Source organism: Heterodontus francisci, chromosome 2, assembly GCF_036365525.1.
Source record: "Heterodontus francisci isolate sHetFra1 chromosome 2, sHetFra1.hap1, whole genome shotgun sequence".
In the NCBI taxonomy this organism is placed as follows: domain Eukaryota; kingdom Metazoa; phylum Chordata; class Chondrichthyes; order Heterodontiformes; family Heterodontidae; genus Heterodontus; species Heterodontus francisci.
In genome coordinates, this window is record NC_090372.1 from 167,480,206 (window position 1) to 167,495,226 (window position 15,021).

Genomic DNA, 15,021 nt, shown 5'->3' on the forward strand with positions numbered 1-15,021 from the left:
TACAAGCAGTATGAAGCTTTTAACACATATGTACACATATACTGAATTTCATTAGCACGCCGCACATCCTGGTGGCACGCTTTGAACTCAGAGGCTTTCCGACACGGAAGCGCTGCCGCTGAGCCCCTGTGATATTTCGCGGGGGGCTCATTTAAATAGAGGGGGCAGAGCGGCCGCCCCCGATGACATAGACTGGGCAGCCGCTCCGTACCCAGCAATGGCATCCAGTGCCACCGCGCAGGCACCAGCGTCACTTTTAAAGGGCTTCAAGCCCTTAGGAAAAATTTTAATTTTTGAAGTTATATAGTGGTGCACTGTATGTCAAAAAATTAAATAAATGCTGGAGGCCCTTTCCCACCACCCCCCCCCCCCCCCCCACACCCCACGACTGTTTGTTCTCGGGGCAATATCAACAAAATGATGATTATTCCCAACCCGAACTTGCCCCCCCCACAACCTCTTAACATTTGCCCTTCAACCCTTTCCCACCATCCCCACAGCCAATAAGAAGTGTTTTTCCCAGGAGTTGCGGCTGGCCGCCATAATATCTGCATGGGACAGCGGCCGGGACAAGGTAAGTAGATGTAAATTTCTTAGCATTGATGTTACTATTTAAATGATGGCGGGGGGAGGGGCCACACTGAGGTCACGGCCGGTAAAACGCGGCAGAGCCTTCTCGGAATCGGGGGTCATGGTGAGCCACTCCCGCAAGTATTTTACAGGCCCCCCCCGCCACGACCCCCGACATCGAAGGGCTGGTAAAATTCAGCCCATGGTGTTATTGAAACTGTATTTTGAAATTACACTCTATGCTTTTTGTTGATCTACCAATTCAGTGATTTCAAAAGATTCAATTATCTATTGAAATGAAGCTTTTTGTTATTTTACATTTGTCAATCATTTTGTTGAAGATATAAACCATGTGAACTTACCCTGAGTCAATATGGCCTTTTTAAAAATCAATAAGATGGAAAAAAGATGCATAGCAAAGCTAAAACAGAGGATGACAAGTCAATGTATTTGCAGCTCTGCAACTGAAATATTTAAATTATTTAAATATATGTCACCTTCTCATATTTGCATGATGCCTCCTCCATATTTGGTTGTAGTTTCTCAGAGGACGAGCACACAATGCAGCATCAAGTGCAGGGTTATTCTCACCTGTACTGTTTTTTGTAAATATTTCAAAAAATGTGACACAAGTGCCTATCTTATCTGAGTTAATTTCACCTTCTGGACATTGTCCATTTTGGCAGTTTTTTAAAATCACAAACATGAGATATAAACATGATTTTCCACAAATCAATGGGAAACTATTTTTTTGCAAAGGATGAGTAAAGCTTGATAACAGATATCAGAAAGTTAATTTTTATTTGTTTAAAAGGTGATTTAATATAACATTTGATGTGTATAGCTAGTTGTGAGAGGCTATATCATAACATTAGCTCAGGGTATAGGAATGGTAGAGGAAATAGATAATAAAGTGGTGTACCAGTGCTCACCTCGGTCATCAGGCCACCCTAAGTGGAGTCCAAACGGCATTGATGGCACTCAGAGATGGATTGAACCGCTATCATGTAGCTATTAACTAATGATAGTGGAAGCTAGTAGTGATTCTAATTGGAAAATTTCAGTTCTATACAAGTGATATTCCCTCCAACTTATGTCTTCCAATATGGACTCTATTTTTAATCGCCAATTGAATTAAAATGATGATGATGCCTACACATAGATAAAACCACTCTGTAACAGAGAGTAGATTCAACTGTACTAAGGAGGAAGGGAACATAGAAAAAAATCTTCCCCAAATTGGTTAAACATGGGCATTATTTTGACCAGTATAATTCTGCGTCAGCCTCTTTTTCTAGATTCAATGCTACAATTTTGCAGCAGTTGAAGTAATTGTTGCCAGATCTAACCATATGGCCTCACAAAGGTAGAAGAACCAGAAAAAAGGTTGTTCTACGTAGAACAATTTCCTCCACATTGTATTTTGCACAAAGATTAATACAGGGAAGACTGATGTCACTGTCTTTGGTCCCTCCTACAAACTCCAGTCCCTAGCTACCAACTCCATTCTGGCAACTGTCTGGGGCTGAACCAGACTGTTCACAACCTTGGAGTCATATACAACTCTAAGATGAGCTTCCGACATTTTTTAAAAATTCATTCATGGGATGTGGGCTTCACTGGCTAGGCCAGCATTTATTGCCTATCCCTAATTGCCCTTGAGCACCATCATTAAGACCAAGTATGTGTGCTTGCTAAACTGAATTGGCTCCCAGTTAAGCAATGCTTTGATTTTAAAATCCCCATCCTCGTTTTCAAATCACCCCATGGTCTTGCTCCTTGCTCCCTCTGTAATCTCCTCCAACTTCACATCCCTCCAAGACACCTGCAGTCCTCTAATTAAAGCCTCTTAAGCATTCTCGATTTTAATCATTACACCATTGGTGACTGTGCCATCAGCTGCCAAGGCCCTAAGCTCAAAATTTCCCTCCTTAAACCCTTTCAACCTCTCTTTTCTCCTTTAAGACGCCCTTCAAAATGTACCTTTGACCAAGCTTTTGGTCATCTGCCCTAATATCTCCCTATATGGCTCAGTGTCAAATTTTGTTTTATTAACACTTCTGTGAAGTGCTTTGGGATATTTCATGATATAATGGTGCTTTATAAATAAAAATTATTGTTGTTGACATTGTCATAGAGACTTTAGCTACAATAAAGAATATGGGCAAGTTTGCATTTTTTTAAAGTATCTATACAAGTTTGTTATTATCAAGAACTGATATCAAGAATTGTTGTCTATATAGATTTAAAGTACCACAGAAAAGGCTGGTTAACAAAATTGAGGCTCATGTAATAAAAGGATCAATGTCGGCTTGGATAAAAAAAATTCTTAAGGACGGATAACAGTGAGTCATGGTAAATGATTGTTTTTCAGACTGGAGGACGGTAAACAGTGATGTTCCCCAAGGCTCAGTGGTAGGACCACTGCCTTTTTTGCTATATATAAAGGATGTGGATCTTGGAATACAGAGTAAAATTTCAAAATTTGCCAATGATACTAAACTTGGAGATGTGGCAAAAAGTGAGGATGATACCAACTGCAACAGGCTAGCAGAATGGGCAGAAAGTGGTAGATGAAATTTTAATACAGAAAAGTGTGAGATCATACATTTTGGCAGAAGGGATATGGAGAGGCAAGTTAGACTTAATAGCACAATTCTAAAGAGAGTAGAAGGACCTGGGTTTCATGTGCATAGATCTATGAAGGTGGCAGGGCATATTGAGAGTGTAGTTAGCAAAGCATATGGGATTTTAGGCTTCATAAATCGAGGCACTGAGTTCAAAAGGAGGGAATTTCTACTGGACCTTTATAAAGCTCTGGTTAGGCCACAACTAGAGCATTGCAACCAGTTCTGGTCACCGCACTTTAAGAAGGATGTGAAAGTCCTTGAGAGGGTGCAGAGGAGAGTTACCAGAATGATTCCAGGGATGAAAGATTTTAGCTACAGGGTTAGGCTGGAGAAGCTGGGGTTGTTCTCCTTGAAAAAAAGACTTGCACTTATATAGCACCTTTCATGACCACCGGACGTCTCAAAGCACTTTACAGTCAATGAAGTACTTTTGAAGTGTAGTCACTGTTTTAAAGTAGGAAACGCAGCAGCCAATTTGTGCACAGCAAACTCCCAAACGCAGCAATCTAGTAATGACCAAATAATCTGTTTTTGTGATGTTGATTGAGGGATAAATTTTGGGCAGGGCTAACTCCCTAGGATAACTCCCCTGTTCTTCTTCAAAATAGTGCCATGGAATCATTTACATCCACCTGGGCAGGCAGATGGTGGTCTCAGTTTAATGTGTCATCTGAAAGACAGAACTTCCAACAGTGCAGCACACCCTTCGGACTGCACTGGAGTGTCAGCCTTGATTTTTGTGTTGAAGTCCTGGAGTGGGGCTTGAACTTGAAATCTTGTGACTCAGAAGTATGCATGCTACCCAATAGCCACAGCTGACAGACCTTGGGTCAAAGGAGGTTGAAGGAAGATTTGATAGATGTGTACATGATTATGACAAGGTCGACAAAGAAAAGCTGTTACCATTAGCTGATGGTACAAGGACTAGGAGACACAGACTTAAGGTTTTTGGAAAGAGATACAGGGCAGGGGATGTGAGGACAAACTTTTTTACACAGCGAGTGGTAATGACCTGGAATTTGCTGCCCACAGGGGTGTGGAAGTGGAGATGATCAATGATTTTAAAAAGAAATTGGATGGGCACTTGAGGGAAATAAACTTGCAGGGCTATGGGGATAGAGGAGAAATGGGACTAACTGGATTGGTCTACAGAGAGCTGGCACAGACTCCATGGGCCAAATGGCCTCCTTCTGTATCATTATGACTCTATGATCTAGCAGGTTGATGTTATAAAGGAGAATTGACTACAGCTCAAAAAATAATGGCATACGATCTTAATTTCTAAATATAGTAATATTTAATACTCCATCCAAGTTTTGAAATGATTCTTTTTATATTGTCATCCACTTTTTACCTATTGAAAGTGCAATATATTTTTAATGAGATAAATCTCATGACAAATGCTAATTTTTTTTTTAAAGAACTACAAAATTACCTCCCATGATGCCAGATCTGCTTTTCTCCATCTCCACCACATGGGGATGCACTCCCTTGTACATTGCATCACTCACAAACTGTGTGTTCTTCCTTGCTTGTTCTGTTACCAGGTCATCAAATACTGGAGTGAAGCCCTTGCCCTTTGTCCTTTCAAAATCTTCATGGTATTTAATCTAACAACAAAACAAATTAAAAATGATTAGTTATCTATTTTCTTGTTTTATAAACCAAATAATTAGCATTTAGCAAGGTCACCTAATTAAAGCATTAAAAATACTTTTAATTCTATTTATACACACTCAAAAGCAAACATGCAATCGCACATTCTAATACTCAGCCATACACAGCTCCCTGACCACACATACTGCCATCAAATTGCTTCACGCTTGAAACCATTCAAACTGTGTGTCGTGGATCAGATATGTGCATGTTATGCAAGCAGTGTTTGTGCTACAGAATAGACACAAGGAGCTCGGTTGTTATTTAATATTTTTATTAAGATACATTCTTTTCGATATCATATCCATCAAGAAAGGATTAAAATAGAGATTCATGCCATAGGTGTTCATTTGTCAATGTAGTTTTAGTACACGGTTTTGATTAGTTTGCCACAGTTCATTACCAACTGTTAAACACAGTCAGTAACAAAAACAGTTAAACAGTGCTGTTGGAAAGCTTGCTGCACTATACCATGGAGATATTATTTTGTGTTTCACGGACACGTCTTATTTCTGGAGTGTCTAAAAGCTGAACCGGTTTGCCTTTCATTTCCTTCAAGTCATTACTGTACAGCACCTACAGACAACAAATTAACATTGGGTCACAAATGTGAGCACAGCCCTGCAATACACAATGTGTTGATCAAGCAAAAATAAGTAACTTGGATGTAACTAGACTTAAATAAAAGATTGTCTATATATTAACTAAAACATTGTTTAATAATGAGTAGTTTTAAACATGGTCATAATGTCCTAGTCCTACTTAGCATTATACTATACTGATGTGAGAAAGCCAACTATTTTGAAGGGTAGCACCATGTATAGACACAGAACAAGATGGTTAAAAACAGAACACGATAGTTAAAAACAAAAAAATATATGAGGACTTGCCGAGCTGATATTTGATTGATTCCTCTTGGCTCGTTCCATCTCAAGAGTAACACTGACAGCAGTGCCTGTGCCAATCTGTTGTTTATATTTGGCCTTGTATACAAGTATAAGAATGGTTAATATTCTCCCATTTCCATAAGTGTAGAATAACAAAACATTGCAATAATACTAAATGACTGTAATTGTTCAAAAGGCTGAACATATTTAATTAGGAATAATTTCTGCTTTCTATAGCAAGGCTCACTCTGAAATGCTCCCTTTAAAATTAATTCTATTATATAAACGAACCAAGCTGATGTTCTTCTGATTCTCTTTGACTCGCTTTAAATCATAAAGATCTGGAACTGCTGTTCCTTGTCCAATTTCTTCTTTGTATTTTACCTAGTTAAAATAAAAAGGGTGTAACTGTTCCATTTCAACAGGTGTAAGAATTTGTCATGCTCATTAGCCTTGACTTTGCAATATTAAGCATTTAATTAGACCCAGTTTTGGCTGCTTATTTATTTTCTAAGGAACATGTAAGCATATGAAAATAGGTAAGTACTCTAATCATGAATTTTTATAAAACATATATTCCGCCTTAAAAATAAAAACAGAAAATCCTGGGGATGCTCAGCAGGTCAGACTCAATCTGTGGAGAGAAAAAACAGAGTTAGCGTTTCAGGGCAATGGCCTTTCTTCAGAACTGATTCCCTTATTCTGCATTCCCTTATTCACAACAAAAGGATCTTCAGTTTACTTTTTTATGACCTAAAAAGTGTTGCTTATGGGAGGATTAAATTGAAAAAAACAAGGCTTTAAAGGGTTCTTTAATCCAGGAAAGACCCAAGGAACGAGGACACTAATCGAAAATAGAAGGAATAGACATCTGAAAATAATTGCTACTCTCCACAGCACTATTACCCATTCCTATCAGTCAAAACACCTACAAAGCAGTAACTGAAAGATGAACTATGAAAACCACATGGAAACATTATAAAATATTTATAATATATTTTGAAGCTACTTATACAACTTTCTCAACCTAATTTACTCAATCCAAAATGTCTGTCTTGCTTATTGGTTATAAGCAGTGGCTTATATTGTTTTACATATTTCCTCAATGTCAATACAAATTCATTTGGGATGAAAAATGTCATTCAGTAAATACCAACTACAAAAGGAAATTAAACATTTAATCTGTATAACAAATGCAGCCTGCAAGTAAAAGCTGAAAATGAACTTAGCAACAGTATTGAGGAATTATATAAAACAATTATGTAAGTCAGCTTTGAAGCAATATGCAAGATAGAAATTTTGGACTGAGTAAAATATAGCTGATTAGATTAGGAAATTTGGATAAGTAGCTTCAAAATGTATTATAAATATTTTAAGGGTGTAATTTTAATTGTTTGTTCAAACACATCTGCCCCGGTCCTGTTGCACATGTTTACCAACAGGAGTTAACTGGTGACTGAACTTTAGGCCTCTTGCCTGATGGAAAAGGTGTAGTAGCACCCCAAAAATGGTGGGCAATGACTCATGGCAAAGCTTCTCTACGCCTACCACCAGCCAGTCAGAATAGCACCGAGTCAGGCAGCGGGACCATTTAAAATATTAATCAGGGACTTATGACCCTGATTACCATTGTTGGACAGAACAGGGTGGACCGTGAGCTGTGCATGCTCTGACTAATATTAAATGGCAGCCCAACCAAACAGGATCTCTCAAGGTGAGCTCTTCATTTGTGAGGAGCCTAAAGGAGCAGGAGTGCTCCTCCAGGCTCCACAAACTCAGCCTGGGTCACTGTTACGTTTCCTCCTCCTCCCACTACAGATTATGCCCCATCATAGCCTACTAAACCCAATGTCCTCAAAATAGTTTAGGCCTCCCGGCAGGACTGCCAGGTGGCCAGATGACATGTTCCGTCGGACAGCGTCCTGGACTGTGCACTAAAGGAAATCCAACCCCTGCAGTGGTGTTACCATTGGTAATAAATGAAGTTTATGTATTAGCAATAAAATGGCAAATGCCAACTAACATTCAATTTTACAAATCTTCGCAGCTTTGGTGGAAGGGTGGGAATGACTATTGTATCAACCTGACAGCCAATTCCCAAACTGCCCTTTTTCCTGGCAGTGCTATCAGCAGTGGAGGTTGAGCTCATCATGACAGGTAACAACAGCTCCCTGGGCATTTATATGCATGGCTACAGCCTGGGTTTTTTTTGTTTTTTTTTCAGACAGGAATCCAGCTGAGGATGACAGAATGTTTTGACAATCCACAAGCAAAGCTTTTAAAAAGCAAAACACTCACTGAATGGCCGCCTGATTATACACTAACAATGGTCAAGAAAAATTGCACTTCAGTGCATGAAGAATCCATGACAAATAATTTGCTGTGGAAAATGCCGGAAATACTCAACAGGTCAGGCCAGCATCTGTGGAGAGAAAAGCAGAGTTAACATTTCAGGCCAATGACCTTGTTCCGAAGAAAGGTCTAAGTAGAGTGGCGTAAATCAACCCGCAAGTTCTGAAGATATGCAACTCACGGCGTATCTCTTAATCCCCTGAATTAACTGGCCACTTTGTGCATTAATAACAGGATGTGTTGTTAACTACCATTATTTTTCCAGCCCATTATCCTTCATATCATTAAGTTCCATTTACATAAATAATTATAGTTAATATGTACTTTGAGACATTACCCATATGCAGTTCATTTCTCAGTGAGGTAAGGACAAACCATAAACAGGAGCATGGGTGGGACGGAAAGGGAAGAGAAGGAAATAACAATTATTAAACCAACTCACCACACTAATATTCTGCTGATTTTCTTTAACACGTTTTATTTCTGGAGTTTCTTTTATTGCTGTACCAGGACCTACTTCCTCCTTGTACAGCACCTTTAATGAAATAAATATATTTTAACAAAAGGAAAAGATATTTATCACCAGTAAGGCACAGTTTAGGCAGTTTGTGTGTATTCTGAGGTTTTATGAATCGGTGGTTTGATTAGTGAGCAGAACGTCTGCAGTACATATGCTAAATGAGCTCTACATTAAATCTTGTTATCTAAGCAGTGCTCTAAAATGAAATGCTTTCAGTTTACCCAACGTCTTTGATTTTACCAGTTATGGTAAGAAAGACATATATAGGACAATGCCTCAGAGTCTTGAACATATTATGAGGCAGTGGCACATCAACGGACTGAAATTATATCATAACCCATGACAGCAACACTTTTGTGGGTTTAATGGCAACAGCTAAACCCAAAGATGAGTAACTACCTAGAACACAATGCAGGCTTTGTTATTGTGAATAAATGCATAGCAACACAGTTCCATTTGCTGCTTTCAGTTTTCTTCTCTTTAGTGGGGTGTCATCACAGACAGCAAGTTCATGCAAATGAATTATGTGATTTCAGAAGCAATAGCGTTCTTAAGCTCCAGGAAAATTTAGGATTGACAAAAAATAACTGACCTTCACCAGATTAAGGGATATAGTACAAGAGAGTCTGACGTTATTAATTGCATTTATTTTTACTTAATATTCCTTTCAGCGCAGTGGTTGGTCACATAGAGGTGGAAATTGGTTATGGTCCTTTCTTGGGAACCGACAACGCGGCCACCCAGGAGGCCCAAAGCCTGCCCAAAATTGGGCGTCAGGCCTCATTTCAATAAATGAGGCGAACTGCAAGCACCCATCACAGGCAGTTCACCCAATAAATGAAAATAGGGTACTTAACTTGCCGGCAGCAGCCTGAAGCTAAGTCCTGGGAGAGGTGGAGTGGAGAGGAGGACGATTGCAAGTGCTCCGGAGTAAAAATAACTTACATTGCTGAACTTCCTGCAGTTTTCTTTGGCCAGACGGATTTCTGGTGTTTCATTTACAGTTATTACATTGCCTTTAAGCAACTGTAAGTCTGCTCTGTACTCCAGCTATAACACAAAGTGAAATGAAATAAACTAGTGGAGAAATACCAATGAAAAAATGTTTTTTCACCATGTGGCACTTAGTAACTTACAGCACCCAGCAAGTTAAGACAGTCATATCACAACTATAATAAGAAATAAATTAAATAGTCGAATCCTGTAAATCACAATGCCGAAATTGAACCAGCAGAGGTGATCAAAAATGGATCGCTGGAATTCTCTTCCCCAGATGCTGAATATATTCAAGGCTGGGAGAGATAGATTTTTGATCTCTCAGGGAATCAAGGGATGTGGGGACCAGGCAGGAATGTGTAGTTGAGGTAGAAGATCAGCCATGATCGTATTGAATGGCAGAGCAGGCTCGAGGGCCCATGTGCTGTACTTCTGCTCCTATTTCTCGTGTTCTTATTCGAGGTTAACTGTGGATTATTAAACATCTTGGGAGTGGCACAACCTGATAGTTTACTCTATGGAGTAAAATGTGGGCTTTTTGTCCCACAGTAACCTATTGGTTTTTTGTCACTAAGACTGAGATCATCTGATCAGCTATCCCTGCCCCTTCCCCTAGTCCACTGGGCCAAACTTCTCTAAGGTTCCACCCTTCCCCAGCCCTGAACTCAAACCTTTCTCTAATTTCTCTCCGAAATCCCTGCATATCCTCTCCAATCTCATCTTGTCCATGCAACTACTCACCTCCTACTCCCTTGAGTCTATCCCCACACGTCTGATGACCAAACTTCCCTTCCTAGCTCCCATGTTAGCTGATATTGTTAACTGTTCTCGCTTTTTAGGTATTGTCTCTCATTCATTCAAATCTGCGGTCATTACCCCCTCTTCAAAAAAAATCCTTAATCCCTCTGTCCTTGCAAACTGCAGCCCCATTGCCAACCTCTTTTTCCTCTCCGAAGTCCTTGAATATGCTGTCATCTCTCCAATCTGTACCCTTCTTTCCGGAACGCCATGTTTGAATCAGGTTTCTGACCCTCCACAGTACCGCGACAACTCTTATCAAATTCACAAGTAACATCCTCTGTGGCTGTGACAAAGATCCTTCTCAACCTGTCGGCAGCCTTTAAAACAATTGACCACACCATCCTCCTCCAATGCTTGTCCACCACTGACTAAATGGGTCTGCACTCACCTGGTTCCATTCTTACCTGTCCAACCTAGGCAACATCCTGGTGAATCTCCTCTGCATCCTCTCCAGTGCAATCACATCCTTCCTATAGTGTTGCATACAGCTCCATCATAACCTCCCTGCTCTTACATTCTGTGCCTCGGCTAATAAAGGGAAGTATCCCATATGCCTTCCTAACCACCTTATCTACCTATGCTGCTGCCTTCAGTGATCTATGGACAAGTACACCAAGGTCCCTCTGATCCTCTGTACTTCCTAGGGTCCTACCATCCATTGTATATTCCCTTGCCTTGTTAGTGCTCCCAAAATGCATACCTCACACTTCTCAGGATTAAATTCCATTTGTCACTGCTCTGCCCATCACACCAGCCCATCTATATAATCCTGTAATCTAAGGCTTTCCTCCTCATTATTTACAACACCAACAATTTGCGTGTCATTTGTGAACTTACTGATCATACCTCCTATATTCACGTTTAAATCATTAATGTACACTGCAAATAGAAAGGGTCCCAGCACCAATCCCTGCGGTACACCACTGGTCACAGACTTCCAATTTCAAAAGCAACTCTCGACCATCACCCTCTGCCTCCTGCCACTAAGCCAATTTTGGATCCAATTTGGTAAACTGCCCTGGATCCCATGGGCTCTTACGTTCTTGACCCATCTCCCATGCAGGATCTTATCAAAAGCCTTACTGAAGTCCATGTAGACTACATCAACTGCTTTACCCTCATCTACACACATAGTCACCTTCTCGAAAAATTCAATCAAATTTGTTAGACATGATCTCCCCGATAAAGCCATGCTGACTATCCCTGATTAATCCCTGTCTCTCCAAATGGAGATTAATCCTGTCCCTCACAATTTTTTCCAACAGTTTCCCTACCACTGATGTTAGATTCACTGGCCTGTAATTACCTGGTTTATCCCTACTACCCTTCTTGAATAATGGTACCACATTCCCTGTCCTCCAGTCCTCTGGCACCTCTCCTGTGGCCAGAGAGGATTTGAACATTTGTGTCAGAGCCCCTGCAATCCCCTCCCTTGCCTCACATAACAGCCTGGGATACATCTCATCTGGGCCTGGGGATTTATCCACTTTTAGGCCTGCTAAAACAGCTACTACCTCCTCCCCTTCAATGTTAATTTGTTCAAGTATATCACAATCCCCCTCTCTGATCTCTACACCAGCATCATCCTTCTCCATAGTGAATACAGATGAAAAGCAATCATTTAAAACCTCACCTATGTCCTCCAGCTCCACACACAGATTGCCACTTTGGTCCCTAATGGGCCCTACTCTTTCCCCGGTTATCCTCTTGCCCTTAATATACTTATAAAACACCTTGGGATTTTCCTTTATCTTGCCTGCCAGTGTTTTTTCATGTCCCCTCTTCGCTCTCCTAATTACTTTTTTAAGTACCCCTCCCCCCTACACTTTCTATACTCCTCTAGGGCCTCCACTGTTTTCAGCACTCTGAATCTGCCATAAACCTCCTTTTTTTCCCTTTTCCAATCCTCTATATCTCTTGACATCCAGAGTTCCCTGGTCTTGTTGGTTCTACTCTTCACCTTTAGGGGAATGTGTTGGACCTGAACTCTCACTATTTCCTTTTTGAATGACTCCCACTGGTCTGATGTAGACTTTCCTACAAGTAGCTGCTCCCAGTCCACTTTGACCAGATCCTGTTTTATCATATTGAAATCGGCCTTCCCTCAATTTAGTACCTTTATTTCCGGTTCATCTGCCATAGAGGATTGATTTGGTGATTTACCCCCCATCCTTTACACAAGGGTTTATCATTGCAGATACATCAGCAATCCCACCATAGAAAATCTAAACTTCCACATCTGCTGTTCATCTGATGAAATCCTATGTAAGGCCGCCAATGTTTTTTGAATCTTTGGGTAAGGCCTTGTCCTTAATGCCCACCTCTGGCCTACCGCGAGCACCTGTTTTCCTTTTTGCCTCCACTACTTATCCTAGAGCATTACAAAACTATAAACAGTGCAATTACCATGATATTCGATTCCTTGAGATGTTAATGCTGAACAGAGTAAGCAGATTTTTTTACTAGTTAGATTCCCTCTCCCAATGATTGTTTTCTAGTCATCAGCAGTAAGCATGTACTGTCATATTGAAGTTGCATTGGAATTTACAAACAGGCATGAATATTATCCAAAATGATCTCTATGCATAATAAAGCACCAGTAAGATGTTCATACAGTGGTTTGATGCTATTTTTGAACAATTTTTTTAGTTGGTGGTAAATGTTTTATTGGATACAAACCAGGATCCTATGATTAGTTCAAATCATATGGTTCACAGAGCTAAGGGTACATAATTGGAAATAAAAATACTAATTAAAAAAATGAAAACACACTTTGAAAGAGATGCAACACAATCAGCACTTGACTTTCTCACCTCACTTTTGGATGTACTTATTATGGTTCACTTGTGTTTTAACTATTGCAGGAAGGACAGAGAGGTAAATGAGTCTCTTTGAAGGTCAAAAGGATATGCTTAGCAATCCAAGATTGCCACCAAATCAATCCTCTATGGCAGACTTGGTAATCTATTACCTGAATCAGGCAGATCCGCAGGATGCCAGAGTACTATTGATGACTGGGTTATGTGGCCAGACTGGTATCTCTGTTTCTGATGCTTGAAATTCATCCTATTTCACTTCAGATAACCCTGAAATCCAATGCCCTAATAGGCAAGGTGGTCCTAACTGGAGATAAGTGGAAAGCTCACCAGTCGTCTGTACAGTTAGACTGCATGGTTTTGGGTAATTAAACTTCAGCAACATCGCCAAGCACACTTGAGTCCTTGCTAACTTGTGTCTAAGTTCTCCAGGCTTTGGAGGGTGGGAGAGAAAGCTGCATCAGATAATTAGTAGGGAGAAGTTCAGAGGAAACGCAACACACTCAGGAATACACAAGACTCCCATTTGCATATATAAGTAGCCTTCCGCTGGAAAAAGGTACCTGCACTGCTCACTCATGTACGGAACCAGCTAAATATTACATCAGGAGGTAACATTAGACAGTGCCAGCAACATTAGACAGTGCCTCCCAACCACTGCGCTCCCATGCCCACACTCCCCCTCTCCCCACCCCAAATTTTCATCTTTTGGCCAACCATTTTCTAAATGAGAAACAGGAGGCCGACAGTTGAAAATTGCCCACAGCGAGAATAGGATTGCTGGAAATATGAAACATAATGTGAAAGGCTTTGATGCATACATTTGCAGCAAGTAGATGATCAGGGAAATAAAGGGACCCCTGAAAGATTCCAAAGGGACATTATCTCAGTTGATCAAATTAGAACAAATATTTTTGTATGTCTGTGGCAAAGGAGGAAACCATAGACACCCTTCCTACTGTTGGGATTGAGTTTCTCAGACTACAATGAAAAGTAGTCATAACCAATAGAAAGACTGAAGGCTCTGAAATAAGCCAAGTCCCGAGGTCTAGATGAATTGCACTCTAGTGCACTTGAAAAAGTAACTAATGAAAATATACGTGTCCTAATGGATATGCCTAGGAAATCCTTTGAAACAAGGGCTGTTCCAAAGGACTGGAGAAAAGGGAATGCAACATTAAGCTATAAAGAGGCAAAGAGAAAACAGAGGGAAATGTTTCTTAATGGAGGCAATTTTCAACAGCTCATTCAGGCACTAAAGTGCTCCGAGGTTATGAAGATGGGATCAAGAGCTGAAATGTCAGTTTCACCCAGAGGATCGTGAAGTAGCTGATATTTGGCATTTTGGTGGCTCAACATCCAACACCCTCTCCTAACAGCACCCTGCTGACTGGGAGTAAACTCGTCATTGCTGAGGATTTCAGCACTATTTAAAAGTATATCCCTTTAACTGTTACTTGATGCCGGATATTTGAAGATGATTTTTGAAACACATCAGGAGACACTGTCAAGACTTCAACACTCTCAAGAATTATTCTGGGAATTTTCTAAGGACTTCATCTAAAAAGAGTGAGTGTTGTGGAACTCTACCTTAGTGAACATCTTATAGGAAACTGAAGAGGAAAAGGAGAGTACTTGGTCATGGACATCTTGCGAGGGGTCCCCCTTGGTCTGCAGGAGGAATGGAAGGAGGACGTGAGCCCAGGCAGAGCAATACCAGCTGCTGCAGGAGAGAGGGACATTAGGGCAAGTTGGACTCCTTCCTTGCTGTGTACAGGACAACCCTCCTCCTC

At 40.5% G+C, this 15,021-nt stretch overlaps 2 protein-coding genes across 9 annotated transcripts in view; both read right to left on the reverse strand.

The window, feature by feature from the left end:
* Positions 1–15,021, reverse strand: part of nebl (nebulette) — a 433,041-nt gene that overhangs the window by 59,162 nt on the left and 358,858 nt on the right. For all 4 annotated transcript variants that reach the window (XM_068013576.1, XM_068013582.1, XM_068013591.1 and 1 more), the window contains exon 5: positions 4,636–4,810. In XM_068013576.1, the coding sequence (XP_067869677.1) occupies positions 4,636–4,810 (175 nt within the window). The remainder of the gene's footprint in view (positions 1–4,635; positions 4,811–15,021) is intronic.
* The window catches only part of LOC137348191 (nebulette-like), a 120,453-nt gene continuing 110,626 nt past the window's right edge, over positions 5,195–15,021 (reverse strand). For all 5 annotated transcript variants that reach the window (XM_068013543.1, XM_068013552.1, XM_068013536.1 and 2 more), the window contains 5 exons: positions 9,561–9,665; positions 8,538–8,630; positions 6,035–6,127; positions 5,747–5,839; positions 5,195–5,432 (listed from right to left, as the gene is read on the reverse strand). In XM_068013543.1, coding sequence (XP_067869644.1) covers positions 5,322–5,432; positions 5,747–5,839; positions 6,035–6,127; positions 8,538–8,630; positions 9,561–9,665 — 495 coding nt within the window. In that variant the 3' untranslated portion in view covers positions 5,195–5,321. The remainder of the gene's footprint in view (positions 5,433–5,746; positions 5,840–6,034; positions 6,128–8,537; positions 8,631–9,560; positions 9,666–15,021) is intronic.